Raw genomic sequence first — 13,333 nt, 5'->3', positions numbered from 1 at the left:
TTTTTCTGTTATGTTTGTCAGAGTGTATTTTGTTCATTAGATTCCACATATAAGTGAGATCAATATGGTATTTTGTCTTTCCCTGACTGGTTTATTTCACTTAGTATGATCTCCAGGTCTATCTATGCTATTACAAAAGGTAAGATTTCCCTTTTTTTAATGGATGAGCAGTAGTTCATTGTGTAAATGTACCACAGCTTTTTTATCCACTCATCTTCTGATGGACACTTTGGCTGTTTCTAGATCTTGGCTATTTTAAATAATGCTGCAATGAACATAGGGGTACACCTATTCTTTTGAATTAGTATTTTGGGTTCCTTTAAAGATATTCCCAGAAGTGCGATCATGGGGTCAACAGGTAGTTCCATTTTTAATTTTTTGAGGAAACTCCATACCCTTTTCCACAGTGGCTGCAACTGTCTGCATTCCCACCAGCAGTGAACAAGGGTTCCCTTTTCTCCACATCCTCTTATACACGTTGTTGATTTATTGATGATAGCCATTGTGACTGGTATGAAGTGTTTTCTCATTGTGGTTTTAATTTGCATCTCTGATGATTAGTGACATTGAGCATTTTTTCATGTCTATTGGCCATCTGTATGTCCTCTTGGAGAAGCATCTGTTCAGGTCCTTTGCCCATTTTTTGATTGGATTGTTTGTCTTCTTGGTGTTGAGTTCTATAAATTCTTCATATATTTTGGAAATTAACCTCTTATCAGAAGTATCATTGGCAAATATGTTCTCCCATTCAGTGGATTCCCTTTTCATTTTGTTGATGGTTTCTTTTACATGCAAAAACTTTTCAGTTTTGTGTAGTCCCATTTGTTTTGTTTTGTTTGTTTTATTTGTTTCTCTTACCTGAGGGGATACATGAGCAAAAATATTGCTACGAGAAATATCTGAAATTTTACTGTTTTTCTTAAATCAATTCAATGGTTTCACAAGTCACATTGAAGTTATTAATCCATTTTCAGTTTATTCCCATGTATGGTGTAAGTTAGTGGTCTGGTTTCATTTTTTTTTTTGTATCCATCTGTCCAGTTTTTTCAACACCATTTATTGAAGATGGTCTAACCCCATTATATGTTCTTGCTTCTTTTGTCAAATATTAAGCGACTCTAAAGGCATAGGTTTATTTCTATGCCCTCTATTCTGTTCCATTGATCTGTATGCCCATTCCTGTGCCAATACCATGCTATTTTGATTACTATGGCCTTCTAGTATAGTTTGATACCAGGAAGTGTGATATTTTTGAGACAGTGGTCTTCTGTAGTGCCACATAAATCTTTGGATTATTGTATATCTGAGATATGCCATTGGTATTTTAATAGGAGTTGTGTTGAATCTGTAGATTACTTTGGGTGGTATGGATATTTGAATAAATTTAATTTTTCCTATCCATGAACATAGTATATGCTTTCACTATTTGTAGCTTTCTCATTTTCTTTCTTTACTATCTTAAAATTTTCCAAGTAACAGGTGTTCTATCTCCTTGTTTATATTTATTTCTACGCACCTTATTTTTATTGTTTCTTGGCCTTTTGGCTAAGATCGCGTGTAGTGCATAGGTATCTTATTTATTTATTTGTTTTGGTTGTAATAGTAAATTGGATTATTTTCTTAATTTCTCTGACAGGTCATTATTGATATATAAAAATGTTACCAATTTCTGAATATTAATTTTGTAATCTGCTGAATTCATTTATTAGACCTAGTAGTTTTTTAATGGTGTCTTTTAGGGGGGTTTTGTACAATATCATATCATCTTCGAATAATGACAGTTTTATTTCCTCCTTTTCACCTTATATGCCTTTATATCATCTTCTTGTCTGATTGGTGTGTCTAGTACTTCCAGTAGTATGTTGAACAAGTGGTGAAAGCAGACATCTCCATCTTGTTACTGATCTTAAGGAAAAGGTTTTTAGTTTTTTTCCCATTGAGTATTATATTGGCTGTAGGTTTGTCATTATATGGCCTTTATTATGTGAGGTATAATCCTTGTATTCCCACTGTGCTGTGGGTTTTTGGGGGGGGGGGTCATAAATGTATGCTGAGCATTTATGAAAAGAACATTTATCAAATGCATTTGATAAATGCTCTTTCTGCATCTATTTATAAGATCATGTGAATTTTACCCTTCATTTTGTTTGTGATGTATTGCATTTATTGGTTTGTGAATTTTGTACCAACCTTGCATTCCAGCAATAAATCCCACTTGATTGTGGTGTATGATCTTTTTAATATATTGCTGAATCCAGTTTGCTAATATTTTGTTGAGGATTTTAGCATCTACCTCCATCAGGGATATTAGCCTATGGTTTTCTTCCTTTGTAGTGTCTTTATCTGGTTTTAGAATTGGAATAATGCTGCCTCGTAAAAAGAGCTTGGAAGTCTTCCCTCCATTTGAATTTTTTAAAATAGTTTGCGAAGGATATGTGTTCTTTGAATGTTTGGTAAAATTTGCCTGTGAATTTTTGTTTGCAGGGAGTTTCTTGATTATTTCTTCATTTTCACAAGTTGTGATTGGTCTTTTCAGGTTTTCTGATTCTTTCTGATTCATTTTTGGAAGATTGTATATTTCTAGTAATGGATCCATTTCATCCATGTTGTCCAATTTGTTGTCAAATAGTTGTTCACAGTATTTTCTTACAATCCTTTGTATTTCTGTGTTGTCAGTTAACTTCTCTTTCATTTCTGATTTTATTTATTTGGGTCTTTTCTATTTCTTGATGAGTCTTGTTAAAGGTTCATTTATTTTGTATATCTTTTCAAAGAACCAGCTCTTGGTTTCATTGACCTTCAGAGTGTTTTGTTTTGTTTTATTTTGTTTTTTGTAGTCTCTGTGTCATTTATTTCTGCTCTGATCTTTTATATTTCCTTCCTTCCGCTTAGTCTAGGCTTTGTTGTTCTTTTTGTAGTTCTTTTAGGTGTAGAGTTAGACTATTTATTTGAGGGGTTTTGTTATTGTTGTTGTTTAGGTTTTCTTGTTTTTGTGGGGGGGTTTTTTTCCCCCTTCTTGAGGTAGACCTCTAATGCTATGAAGTATCTTCTCAGGATGGCTTTTGCTGTATACCATAGATTTGGGGTTCTTGTGTGTTAATTTTTATTTCCAGGTAACTTTTGGTTCTTCCTTTATCTCATTGTTAACCCATTTATTGTTTAATAACATGTTATTTAGCCTCCATGTGTTTGAATGTTTTTCAGTGTTTTTTTTTTTATTTTTTTAAGATTTTATTTATTTGTAGAGGGAAGGGAGGGAGATAGAGACAGAGAGAGAGAGAAACATCAGTGTGTGGTTGCTGGAGTCATGGCCTGCAACCCAGGCATGTACCCTGAATGGGAATCGAACCTGCGACACTTTGGTTCGCAGCCCGTGCTCAATCCACTGAGCTACGCCAGACAGGGCCTTCAGTTTTTTTTATTGTAATTGATACCTAGTTTCATACCATTGTGGTCAGAGAAAGATGCTTGATATGATTTTTTAAGACTTACATGTCTTAACATATGGTCTCTCTTTGACAATGTTCCATGTGTACTTTATTTTATTTTTTCATCTTGATGTTTCATTGTTTATGCTATTATTGATGTCCCATCCCCCCCTTTACCCCCTTCCATCCAGCCCACACCTCACTTCCATAGTTAATCCCCACACTGTTGTCCGTGTGTCCTTCATGTATGTTCTTCGACTAATCAATCCCTTCACCTTCTTTCATTCAATCCGTACCTACCCTCTCCCCTCTTATAGCTGTCAGTCTGTTTCCATGTGTACTTTAGAAGAATGTATATTCTATTGCTTTGGGATAAAATGTTCTGTAAATATCAATTAAATCCATTCAATCCAGTGTATTATTTAAGGTTGCTGTTGCCTTGTTGATTTTTTGTCTGGAGGATCTATCCATTGATGTCAGTGGGTCTTTAAAATCCCCACTATGACTGCATTGCTGTTGATCTCTCCCTTAATGTCCACCAAGATTTTCTTTATATATTAAGGTACTCCTGTGTTGGGTGCATATATGTTTACAAGGGTTATAACTTCTTGTTGGATCAATCTTTTTAGTATTATGTAGTAACCTTCTTTGTCTCTTTTTATAGCCTTTGTTTTGAAGTCTCCTTTGTATGATATAAGTATTGCTACCTTAGCTTTTTTTTTGTTTCCATTTGTATGAAATTTTTTTTTTTCATCACTTCCAGTCTACGTATATCTTTTGTTCTGAGGTAGGTCTCTTATAGAAAGTATATATATGGGTCATGTTTTCTGATCCATTCAGCTACCCTGTGTTTTTTTATTAGAGCTTTTAATCCATTTACATTTAAGGTTATTATATTTGATAGGTTATTATATTTATTGCCATTTTATTTTTCATACATATGGCCCTCTTTTTATTTCTTTTTTAACACCTTCAAATAGGCCTTTTAACATTTCTTGCTATACTGGTTTGTTGGCAGTGAACACCTGTAGCTTTATTTTTTGTCTGGGAAGCTTTTTATTTTATATTTTAAAGGTTTAATTTATTATTTTTAGGGAGAAGGGAAGGGAGAGAGAAGTAGAAGGAGAGAAACATTGATGTGCAAGAGACCTATCAGATCAGTTGCCTCCCATACATGACCTGACTGGAGGTTGAACCCACCACCTTTTGGTATATGGGATGATGCTCCAGACAACTGAGTCACCCAGTCAGAGCCAGAAATTAGTTGCCTTTTTATACACCAATAAAGAACTATTAGAGAAGTTAAGCAAACGGTTCTATTTATAATTGCATCAAAAATAAAATACATTTAATAAATTTAACCAGGGTGGTAAAAGACCTGCATTTAAAAAATTACGACATTGAAGGAATAAATTGAAGAAGATACAAATAAATGGGAGTATACTGTACTCATAGATAGGAAGAACTAACATTCTTAAATGTCCATACTTACCCAAAGCAATCTATAGTGTCAGTGTAATACCTATCAAAATACCAATAGCATTTTTCACAGAACTAGAACAAGTAATCCTAAAATTTAGATGGAACAACAAATGACCCAAAATAATAGCCACAGCAGTCTTGAGAAAAAGCAGGGTTTGGAGGTATCATATGACCTGATATCAAACCAAACTACAAGACTCTAGTAACCAAAACAGCATGGTACTGGCATTAAAAAAGACACATAAATGACTGTAACAAAATAGAGAGCCCAGAAATAAACCCATGCCTATGTGGTCAATTAAGGTATGACAAAGGAGACATCTATAGTGGAGTAAAGAAAATCTCTTTAATAAATGGTGTTGGGAAAACTGGACAGGTAAATGCAAAAGAAAAAAGAAAAGGAAAAACTAGACTACTCTCCTATACCCATATAAGACTAAACTCAAAATGGATTTAAAGACTTAAATATAAGACCCAAAACCATAAAACTCCTAGAAGAAAACACAGGCAGTAAACTTTTATCTCCTCAGGCAAGGGAAACAAAGGATAAACAAATGGGAATACATCAAACTATAAAGTTTTTGTATAGCAAAGTAAACTATGAACAAAACGAAAAACAAGCTACTGAATAGGAGCAGGTATTTGCTAATGATACATAAGAGGTTAATATCCCAAATATATAAAGAACTCATATAACATGCCCCTCCCCCCAAAAAACAACAATCTGATATAAATGGGCGCAGAGCCTGAATAGACATTCTTTATAGAGGATATACACATAGCCGATAGACTTGAAAAGATGCTCAGTGTCACTAATCATCAGAGAAATACAAATTAAAACCACAGTGAGATGTCACCTCACACTTGACAGAATGGTTGTCATCAATAAAGAACAAGTGACAAATGTTGGTGAGGATGTCAAGAAAAGAGAACCCTCATGCACAGTTGGTGGGATTGCAAATTGGTGCAGCCGCTGTGGAAAACAGTATGGAGGTTCTTCAAAAAATTAAAAATAGCAATACCATATGACCCAGAAATCCCACTTCTAGGTATTTATCTGAAGAAATTGAAAACATTATGTCAAAAAGATATATGCATCTTTCTGTCCATTGCAACATTCTTTACTATAGCCAAGGTATGAAAGCAACCCAAGGTGTCCATTGATAGGTGATTGGATATAGAAGAGGCAGTACATATATATAATAGAATATTGTTTGGCCATAAAAAGTTATGAAATCTTACCATTTGTGACAGCATGGATGGGCCTAGAGCATATTATGCTTAGTGAAATAGAAAGACAAATGCCATGTGGTTTCACTTATGCATAAAATCTAAAAAACAAGTGAACAAACCAAGGAGGGACAAACTCATACAGAGAACAAACTGATGGTTGCCAGGTGGGAGTGGGCTTAAGGTGAAGATAAGTACAAATTGGCAGTTTCAAAATAGTCACAGTAATGTGAAGTATATGTAGGGAATAGAGGCAATAATATTGTAATAACTCTGTATGGTGTCAGGTTGGTATTACACTTGTGGGAGTGTTACTTTGTAAGTTATTTAAGTATCTAACTACTGTGCTGCATACCTGAAACTAACAGAGTATTGAATGTCAACTGTAATAGAAAAACTTTTTTTTTTTATTTAAAAATGAAATTTAAAAAACTGACGTTAGGTGAGAGTTTGTTTTGGATCCTTAGGTATGTTCCATTGGTTTATGTGGTTATCCTTATTCTAGTACCACTGGTCTGGTGGTTATCCTTATTCCAGTACCACTGGTCTGATTACTGTAGTTTTATAATGTATTTTTTTAGATTTTATTTACTTTTAGAGAAAGGGGAAGGGAGGGAGGAAGAGAAGGAAAGAAACATAGATGTGTGAGAGAAACATCAGTCGGTTGCCTCTTGCACACTCACCACCCAGGCATGTGCCCTGACCAGGAATTGAACCAGCAACCTTTCGGTTTGCAGGCTGTCGCTCAATCCACTGAGCCATACCAGCCAGAACCTTAATACATTTTAAAATCAGGAGTGTAAGTCATCCAATCATATTCTTTTAAAAAATTATTTTAGCTATTCTGGTTTCTTTGTGTTTCCATATAAATTTTAAGAATCAGCTTGTCACTTTCTGGGGGAAAAAAGAAACAGCAGCCTACTGAGATTTTGATAAGGATTGTGTTAAATTTATAGATTAAGTGTGGGGGAATTTCTAACATTTCCATAAGTAGAAAGATTATATTAGGAAAATTTAAAAGCTATAATAAAAAGATAACAAGGTAAAGATATTGTAGTTTCCTTTACAGCTTATACCATAGTTTGTTAGATTATGAACTTTTAAAACACTGTTTACCATTTACTGAGTCCTCATTGTATGTCAGATGGTGATCTCATTGCTCTTTCTGTGTATTCTCATTATCTAATCCTGGGTTAACTTCTTAATTTTTTTTTAAAGATTTTAATTTATTTACTTTTAAAGAGGGGAAAGGAAGGAGAAAGGGAGAGAGACATCAACGTGTGGTTGCCTCTTGTGTACCCCCTACTGGGGGTGTGGCCTGCAATCCAGGCATGAGTCATAGACTGGGAATCGAATCGGCGACCCTTTGGTTCACAGGCTGGCACTCAATCCACTGAGTCACACCAGCCAGGGCTAATTTCTTAATTTTTTAAAGATAACAAGGTAAGATAAGACAGGAAATGTTACATGAAAGATGGAAAATTGTTGTACTGATTATTTCTCTAGTGAAGATATTCTGACTCGAACATTGTAACAACTTAAAACAATAAAGAGAATGAATGCTCAGGCTATACCTGTGTTTTTCATCCTCACTTTTATTTATTCTTTTTGCTCCAGTTTTCTATGTCTCTTCTATACTTTTTGGCATGTTTTACAAGGGATTATAAAATACTCTGCCAATATATCTAATCTCTTGTAAATGGAATACCTCACACATATGTACAAATACAAAATGAAAAAATGGAGGAGCTGTTTTGAGGGTGATTCTGAGAACAATGTGGTAAAGCTGTTCTGTGAAGTGTACAGCAGTGAGCTTGTGGTATAGATTTGGGTTAATGTGAGTGATTGTTAATTGTAGGGCAAAAGAGAAATGGGTATAAATATTAAGACACTATTTCAAAGACATGTAGTATGAATTTCCATTGAGACATATGACAGTTTTTCTGCAATTTGATGTTCTTATCCTTTTAACTTGTGTCTTTGCATTAGAAGGCATTGCCTGTCAGGAGCTTTATAATAATCTTGCTACAGACTAGGTCTGATTTCTTTTCACACTGATAATAAGCAGGCAAACTAAGGGAGAATAACAGTATTTCATCTTTGACTGTTTATCTCCATCCTGCAGCCGTGTAGTCGGAAACCCTTGTGCATGAAGACAGATTTGTTCTATGGCCTCAGAGTTGGGTGCCGGGGACGATGGCGGCTGCACTGAGCTGGCAAAGCCCCTCTACCTTCAGTACCTGGAGAGGGCCCTCCGGCTGGACCATTTCTTGCGACAAACATCAGCCATCTTCAACAGGAATATTTCTAGGTATGATAGTGCATCTTCCCACTATGATGTTCAGCCATATTTCTGATTTCCATTATTGCTATAGATTTTAGAATTAAAATAATTTATGATTTTTAACATGTTTGATATTCTTTGTTTCAAATAAAACATACTGAACTTATTCAGAGGATCAGTTTCTTCTGTAAATTGTTCAGTCTTTTTTTTTTTTTTTTAACCTCACCCAAGGATATGCTTACTGATTTTAGAAAGGGGGAGGGAGAGAAGGAGAGAACCATCATTTTGAGAGAGAAATATTGGATGTTTGCCTTTCATACGCAGCCTGACTGGGAACTGAATCCTAGGGACTGTATGCACCTTGACTGGGAATCAAACCCATGGCCTTTTGGTTTACAGGACAGTATTCTGACCATCTGAGCTAGGGCTAAAATGTTCAGTCTTAAGCATAAGTTATAGTATTTTGCTGGGTCAGCTCTGATTGTGGGTTCACCATTCTTCAATTTATAGTGATGAAAGTGAAGATGGCCTGGATGACAATAATCCTTTATTGCCCCAATCTGGGGATCCCTTAATACAAGTTAAGGAAGAACCTCCAAATTCTTTTCTTGGTGAATCTTCTGGAGCAAGCAATTCTGGAATGTTAAACACATACTCACTGAATGGAGTTCTACAGTCAGGTCAGTGTGGTATGAGATCCCTCTTCAGACAATCAGTTCTATTGGGGTAGTTCTTTTTTTTTTTTAAGGTTTATTTATTTATTTTTAAAGAGAGGGGAGGGAAAAAGAAAGGGAGCAAAATATCAACATGTGAGAGATACATCGATCAGTTACCTCTTGCATACCCCCAACTGGGAACATGGCCCACAACCTAGGAATGTGCTCTAACCAGGAATCACACCAGCAACCTATCAGTTCAACCTATAGGCCAATGCTCAGTCCACTGAGCCATACCACCAGGACTTATTCTTTCATTTATTATTTTTTGGTTTTTTTATACAGAATCAAAATCTGACAAAGGAAATTTATATAACTTCTCTAAGTTGAAGAAAAGCAGAAAGTGGCTAAAGGTAAGAGAAGACAATGTTTAGAATTTGAATAACCTACTAACTACAAATAAAAGGGAAAGAAGATATTGATGCATTCTGAGGCATTGGCAGGGATTTCTGTAGAGGTGTTTACTCTGGGTGTGGTTTTTTGAAGAGATTATAAAGAGGAATCTAGAAGACTCAGTGAAGTTCATTTTAGTAAACGTTGAGTATAAAAGCACTGTGGATAAAGGGAGCACAAGTTTATATTAGATAAGATACTTGCCCTCACTGGCTCACATTGTGATTGTGATATTTAACCTACTTTTCACTAGTCCTTGAGTAGTTTTTTCACTCACCAAATATTGATTGAGCAGATCCTACTAGCCAGATACTGTTTTACATAGACAGGATTCATGCCCTATGGAGTTTACATTCTAATGGAGAGAGGCAGTGAGTAAGCCTGTAAACGAATAAATAAATATGACTTGAAAGAAGTAACATTTCAGCTGATTTCTGAATGATCGGAGAGAATTATGTGAAGGTTTCAGATATGAGCATTTCAATCAGAAGGAATAACTGGGAAACTTCCAGTCAAGATTGAAGTGTGGATAAACAAGCTTCGCCTCCCTGCACAACTATGGTAAAAATCACAACTAGATGGCAAAACAAATATCACTCAGAATCATCAGAAAATCGAGCTGTATGGATGTCTAACAACCAAGGATTTAAAGAATCCACATCCATCAAGATGAGTAGGAGGGGCAGAGACGTAGAGAGAGGTGGAGAGGCAGAGAGGCATGGAGCCACAGTCCTACATTCATGTGTGGTGGATAAAAATCAGGAGGGTTACTTTGGGAGTGAGGGGCCAGCCCCAAACCAGACAACCTAGCAACCCAGGGTTCCACTACCAGGAAGATAAATCCCCATACCATATGGCTGTAAAGACCAGTGAGGGTTGGGGTGGCAGAAGAGACTACGGGATTATTAGGAGACTTGGAGGACCTTCACAGATAGAGGACTTACACAGACACATCCCCTCTGGAATTCAGCACCAGGGTAACAGCTGTAAAGGTACAAATGACATATAGGAAGAAAGGGAAGTGACTAGAAACAGGGCGACTGCTGGGAAACAGCTTCCTCCTGGGCAAATCTCCAGAAGCCAGATAGTGGCATTGTCCCCTCTCCAAGACCTCTCCCCAGGCAGAGCCATAAGGTGGTAAAACGGGTTGCCCCACCCTGGCTATCACCTACGACTCTACCCCACTCAATTTACAGGTCTGCTTTTCTATAAAAGGCTGTGTTACTAAAACAGGGAATCAAAGCAACTCTACCTAATACACAAAAACAAACACAGTGAGGCTGCCAAATTGAGGAGACAAATATGGCTCAAGTGAAAGAACAGACAAAAACTCCAGTAAAGGAACTAAATGAAACAGAGATAACTAACCTATCAGATGCAGAGTTCAAAACACTGGTTATTAGGATGCTCAAATGACTCACTGAGGTCGGCAACAGCATAAAAAAAGACCCAAGCAGAAATGAAGGTTACATTAGTGAAATAAAAGTCTACAGGGAACCAACAACAGTGGAGGAGATGAAACTGAGAAATCAACATTCTGGAACATACGGAAGAAAAGGGCATTCAACCAGAATGGCAAGAAAAAATAAAAATAAAAAATGAGGACAGAATAAGAACGTCCTGGGACATCTCCATATGTACCAATATCCTAATCATAGGGATGCCAGAAGAAGAGGAAGAACAAGAAATTGAAAACTTACTTGAAAAAATAATGAAAAAGAACTTCCTTAATTTGGTGAAGGAAATAGACATACAAGTCTAGAAAGCACAGTGTCCCAAACAAGTTGGACCCAAAACCACACCAAGAAATATCATAATTAAAATGCCAAAGGTTATAGATAAAGATAATCTTACAAGCAGCCAGAGAAGAGCAGAGAGTTACCTACACAGGAGTTACCATAAGACTGTTAGCTGATTTCTCAAAAGAAACTGCAGGCAAGGGACTGGCAAGAAGTATTCAAAGTGATGAAAAGCAAGGCTCTACAATGTAGATTACTGTATCCAGCAAGCTATCATTTAGAATAGAAGGGCAGATAAAGTGTTTCCCAGACAAGGTAGAGCTAAAGGAACCATTAGCTTTGGAGCCATCACCAAGCCATTATTATATTGTTAAAGGGACTAAAAAAAAATTAAAATAAAAATTTTGAACATTAAAATGGCAACAAATTCACAACTGTCAACAACTGAATCTAAAAAAAAAACCATGCAAACAAGCAGAACAGAAACCCAATCATAGATATGGAGATCACTTGGAGGGTTATCAGTTGAAAGGGGGAAGGTGGAGAATGGGGGAAAGGTGCAGGGATTAAGAAGCATAAATCGGTAGGTACAGAATAGACAGGGGGATGTTAAGAATAGTACAGGAAATGTGAAGCTAAAGAACTTATATGCATGACCCATGGACATGAACTAAGGAAGGGGATTGCTAGAGGGAATGGGGGTACTGGGCAGAGGGGGCAAAGGCGGGAAAGTTGGGACAACTGTAATAGCATAATCAAGAAAATATATTTTAAAAATAAAAAAATTTTAAAAAGGAATAACTGCAGAAGTACTGAGAAAGGAAGCAAGTCAGTATGTTTGGGGGAGAAAGAATGCTGTAGTGGCTGGAAGACAGAGAGTAAGGAGATGGTAGAAAAATAAGGTTACAGAGCCTGATGTCAGGGAATTTGTATTTTACTCTTTTCACAATGGTACGCCATTGGAGTCTATAAGCAAGAGTGGTACAATCTGGTTAACACACTCTTAAGCTTACTGTCATTGGCCAAACTGAATTAAGAATAGCATTTCTTCTATTGAAAATAATTATTTCTCTATTTCCTGCTTTTCTTGTGAAGAATGGAAAGTAACTTAAAGGTAGTCTTTTATTATTATATCTAGGCCCTTTAAAAAACTCATGTGTAAAAGGCCAGATTTGCTTCATATCAATGAGACTTTAAGCTGTTGGAAATGCAGAAATCTTTTTTTAGTCATCACATTTTAAGAAATTAAGATAAAATTCACATGCCATAAAATCTACCCTTTTAAAGTGTGTGATTTAGTAATTTCTAGTGTATTAATAAAGTTTTGTGTATCCATCATCACTCTCTGTGTCCAAAACATTTTTATCACTCCAGAAGGAAACCTCTACTTATTAGCAGTCACTTCCCCTTCTCTACATCCTCAGGCTCTGGTAACCACTGATCTGTTTTCTGTCTCTTTGGACTTGCCTGTTCTGGACATTGCATATAAACAGAATCATGTAATATGTTGCCTTTTGTGTCTGGCTTCTTTCACTTAGCATAACATTTTCCAGGTTCATTGATGATGTGCCACGTATCAGTACTTTATTCCTTTTTACTGATGAATAATATTTCATTATCTGTATAATACCACATTTTGTTTACACAGTCATCAGTGGATTTGGGAATTGTTTATTTGCCATCACAGTTTTGTGTGTGTGTTTTTTTGGTGTTTTTGCTTTGGTATTCGATATTTAGTTAAACTATCTTATGTATAGTGTAAGTACTTAGTAAAATCTAGCTTTGTTGTTGTTTATAGTATTTCCCATGTTTTAGTGCTCTTTACTTTGTTCCCCCTGGGTTTAATTGGTATCCTTTTGTTTTTTAGTTGAATTGGCAGAGAATAGTGTAAGGGAAACTGGAATGACTGTCCTCCATCTGTTTTTGTCATTGTTTTGGAATCTGGGAAAAAATACTTCTATTGTCTTAGGGTGTTGAATACAATACAAAATACAGATGATGCATTATAGAATTGTACACCTGAATCCTGTATACTTTTATTAATGAGTGTCACCCCAATAA

At 35.9% G+C, this 13,333-nt stretch overlaps 1 protein-coding gene across 2 annotated transcripts in view; it reads left to right on the top strand.

The window, feature by feature from the left end:
* INO80 (INO80 complex ATPase subunit) overlaps positions 1 to 13,333 on the top strand; it is a 123,335-nt gene that overhangs the window by 16,448 nt on the left and 93,554 nt on the right. For both annotated transcript variants that reach the window (XM_045822860.1, XM_045822859.1), the window contains 3 exons: positions 8,266 to 8,451; positions 8,935 to 9,104; positions 9,426 to 9,493. In XM_045822860.1, the coding sequence (XP_045678816.1) occupies positions 8,309 to 8,451; positions 8,935 to 9,104; positions 9,426 to 9,493 (381 nt within the window). In that variant the 5' untranslated portion in view covers positions 8,266 to 8,308. The remainder of the gene's footprint in view (positions 1 to 8,265; positions 8,452 to 8,934; positions 9,105 to 9,425; positions 9,494 to 13,333) is intronic.

The sequence above is a fragment of the Phyllostomus hastatus genome, unplaced genomic scaffold (assembly GCF_019186645.2).
Source record: "Phyllostomus hastatus isolate PE091 unplaced genomic scaffold, TTU_PhHast_1.1 phas_scaffold_501, whole genome shotgun sequence".
Lineage (NCBI taxonomy): Eukaryota > Metazoa > Chordata > Mammalia > Chiroptera > Phyllostomidae > Phyllostomus > Phyllostomus hastatus.
This window is presented reverse-complemented; position numbering and strand designations above follow the sequence as displayed.